A 3,564-nucleotide genomic window follows, 5' to 3' on the forward strand; every position below is an offset into this window, starting at 1 on the left:
ATTAATATTAGCAACTCCAATCTAGGAATCAAATTCGCAGAATTGCCATATAGGCTCAATACCGTCCTATTTCATATTTTTAAAGTGGTAGCAATATATATACAAGCTTTCCTAAAATAAAAGATATAAAAATACGTATTTTTGATCAAAATTGATTGATTTAAAATTTAATTTAGTTGACCATATTAACTCTTTGTTTCCTTTAATATTCCATGTGATTCGACGAGCAGGGAATAAGGTAAGTTCTCAAAATTTAATATTAATTTGAATTTCGAAAATTATGAGGACGATTAGTTATGCAAACATACCCTAGACCAGCGCATTGCATATATAAATACTAGGCCGCCTCTTTCTCAAAACAAAGACCTCACCACCGTCTCCTTCTTAAAATTATGAATTTAATTTCTTTTTTATAATTTGTTTCTTTAGTATTTTATTGTTTTATTGTCTATGTTTTTCTTATTTTATATTCATAATTTATATTATGAAGACAATAATTCTATTGCTTATGTTTTGTTTTATCTTAAACTCATAATAAATTTATATAAGTCTTTGCTTACTTTCACAGTTTTTTTAATTCAAATATATTTAAATTACACCGATAAATTAAGAAGTGTAGTTTTAAAGTTATAATCTCTTTAATCCATAATTCCGCGCAGGGCGCGGGTTATCACCTAGTATCTTATTATATAAAGAAGAAAAACTCTTCTTAGAGGCTGTCACCTCATCAATTCGAGCATCATGAGTGCTACACCTATTCCTGTCTCTAAAACTTTGCGTTTCATTAAAGGTTAGGCAGAAGAAATCGTGGGCTTTCTATTAATCCTTACAATTCGAGCCCAAAACCAACAGGCCCTTTAATCGCAACTAAAAAAAGAGCACTTCCTTCTCTGGTATCTAAAAAATTTCGTCTTCTTCTTCAACATCCGGTATCTAAAAAATTTCATCTCTGTTCTCTGTCAGCATCAATGGCTCACGAGTGATTGGGTGTCTGAAATTGAGTTGCAGAATCTCTTTGTTTGTTCCCAGCCGCGGCGTATAGCCTTCTCTTCTAATAAACCGAAACGTTCCACATTATTCATCGCCTTTATCACCTTATTAACTCCATAGCCGACGTGAAACCATGATCTGACATTGATTGTGAGTTATCCATATGAAAGACGATTTATTCTACACCTATAAAAAGGTTAGCTTTCTTCACTTGAACATCATCTTCTCAGTCTGTGAAAACACTAATCTATATATTCCCCTGTGAAATGGCTAACTCATCAATCTTTATTTCTGATCTGGCCGACGCTCCTCCACCGTCCAAGTGCGGTTTCTCAGAATCTGGAAAGCTAGAAATGTCCGTCGCGAAGCGGAACTGATGTCTCTTGATATGCTTTTATTGGATTCAATGGTAATTATGTTCTTAAACTCATGTTTAGATTGTTTTATGTTCATAAACTCATGTTGAAAGTTTTTTTGAAGCGATGTTAGAAATGTTCTTAAGCTTATGTTCATAGTCTTCTTATGTTATTAAAACCATGTTCATAGTGTTCTTAGACTAAACATTATGAAACTGTTAAATACGGATTTTAATTGACCAACTTCTGTGAGATTTATTTAGAAACAGTTTGTGATTTTGTGATTTGACTCATGTTTATAGTCATCTTAACGGCATGTTCATATTATCTTGAAATCATGTTCATAATGTTTCCTGATCTTAAACTCATGTCCATTTTGTTGTTAAATTCAACATTATTCTTTCTAAATATGTTTCAGGCGACCCTTATGCAAGCATCCGTGAACGTGAGCCGGCTAGCAACTTACATGCCTTATCTCCAGGCCGGTTCAATGTATTCTATCACCAGTTTTGATGTAATGTAGAAAGATATTCTTACTCTGCTTTTTAGCCTTCGTTTATTGTTTTTTCTTACCCTGTTTCTCTCAAGTCAATTACACTTAACAAATATGATCATGGAGTGCAGAGTGTGTTCGACTTTGGCCTTATTAGAGGTCTTCTTTCAAAATCACGTTTTGGGTATGCTATTCTTTTATCTCGAAGCTTTTTATGTACTTTTGTGTGCGTTGTTCCTATTATGTGCATCTTTAGCCTGGTTGCAGAGTTCGTCAACGTGCTAAGAACCAAAACTAAGCCTTGCTTTGATGTTTTTTTCTTGCTTTTAGGTTCATGTTTGTTGCCATGCATGCTGTTACCGGTTCTTATGCGAGACCAAATTTTGTCGATTATCTTCTTGAAATTTGAAGGCTGGTCAATGTACCTCCACCTCGAGGTCGCCTCCTTAGATTTTGGGAAGCGGTGGCAAGCTCAAGGGTATGGACAAGATAAGGTAAGGTATTCCCGGCATAGAAACACATAAAACGAAAGCGTAGAAACACATAAAACGAATATTTAAAAATACAAAACCTAATTATCACAAATTTTGGGAGCTGTTTTTTTGTTTCGATTGACTGTGGTTATGTATTGCAGCTGACGCTCATGCAAGCCACCACGTCTGAATACCTACAACATCTTTCCAAAGCGGGTTCAATGTACTCTGTCACGGGATTTGAAGTTACTCGGAGCAATCTTAACTTCAATTTATATTCAGTATTGAAGTTTTAAAGCACCAACGGGAAAAGGAAACAATAGAGTAATTTGGATGGTCTGATCAAAGAAATCTGTAGGTAAAATTTCGAATAACGAGCAGATGAGATATCATCTTCATCGTTTTCGAGTAACAAGCAGATGAGATATCTCTCTCTCTTTTCATTTCGATTCATGTTTTGGGTTTTTCCAATCGTAGAATTCTTTGGTGAGTTTGTGTGAATGGTCAAGGCGAAAGAAGAAGTTGTAGCAGGAACCATGCATCATCTGTCCCTGGAGATCATTGAGGCTGGGAAGGAGCTTTACGAAGAAAAATTGTGGGTGAAGCCATGGTTGAACTTCAACGAGTTGCAGGAACTCAAGCTTGCCGTTGATGATGCCCCCACCATTACACCCTCTGATCTTGGCTGAAAAAGGTATGACTACATAGTAAAAATGTTACATATATGTATGCTACACAAAGATCGATCATGAAAATTTGGTTTTGTGGATCAGATAACAATGCATCTGGATGGAGGGAAGTTTCAAGAGATGGTTAAGAAGTGCAACATGTTTCCTGATCATGCCGTTTATTTTTTTCGCAGTGAACGTTTATTTTATTTTTGCCAAGGTTTCACAAAAAAAGGCTTTATGTAAACCTAAACTTTTCATCCTAATGATATTTACAGTGTAGCAAAAAAAAATTAATCATCCTCTTCTATCGTTCCATATAAGGAACTTTCACTGAGAATCACACCAGCTGGATAACGTGCCATTGAAGAAGTTATGATCATATCTGAAAGTTTCAAGCTTTACCATTGTAGAAAACTTGGGTGGTACTGATCCAAACAGAAACTTATTGCTTAGATCCAAAAACTCGAGTGAAGTTAACCTATGAAGTTTCACAGGGATGTGAACTCAAATCCCTTTAGAAGCCTAAGTAAGAATCCTAAGGAAATTTAGTCTTCACAGTGTAGTAACAAATGAATATATTG

General features: G+C 35.2%; 1 protein-coding gene across 4 annotated transcripts; it reads left to right on the plus strand.

The window, feature by feature from the left end:
* Nucleotides 1-923: 923 nt before the first annotated feature.
* Nucleotides 924-3,287, plus strand: LOC106303931. 4 transcript variants are annotated; one of them, XR_001262585.1, is made up of 7 exons: nt 924-1,399; nt 1,765-1,860; nt 1,971-2,023; nt 2,170-2,338; nt 2,474-2,670; nt 2,790-3,006; nt 3,086-3,287. XR_001262585.1 is itself a non-coding variant. In XM_013740292.1 (7 exons), the coding sequence occupies exons 1-5, from the start codon at nt 1,367-1,369 to the stop codon at nt 2,606-2,608; spliced, it is 495 nt and encodes a 164-aa protein (XP_013595746.1). In that variant the 5' UTR covers nt 924-1,366; the 3' UTR covers nt 2,609-2,670; nt 2,790-3,006; nt 3,086-3,287. The 4 variants fall into 4 exon arrangements, 2 of the variants coding, with proteins under 2 accessions (XP_013595746.1, XP_013595747.1); XR_001262584.1 differs by having other exon boundaries at nt 2,170-2,333; XM_013740292.1 differs by having other exon boundaries at nt 1,765-1,838; nt 1,935-2,023; nt 2,170-2,333.
* Nucleotides 3,288-3,564: the final 277 nt, after the last annotated feature.

This window comes from Brassica oleracea, chromosome C7 (genome assembly GCF_000695525.1).
Source record: "Brassica oleracea var. oleracea cultivar TO1000 chromosome C7, BOL, whole genome shotgun sequence".
Classification (NCBI taxonomy): Eukaryota; Viridiplantae; Streptophyta; class Magnoliopsida; order Brassicales; family Brassicaceae; genus Brassica; species Brassica oleracea.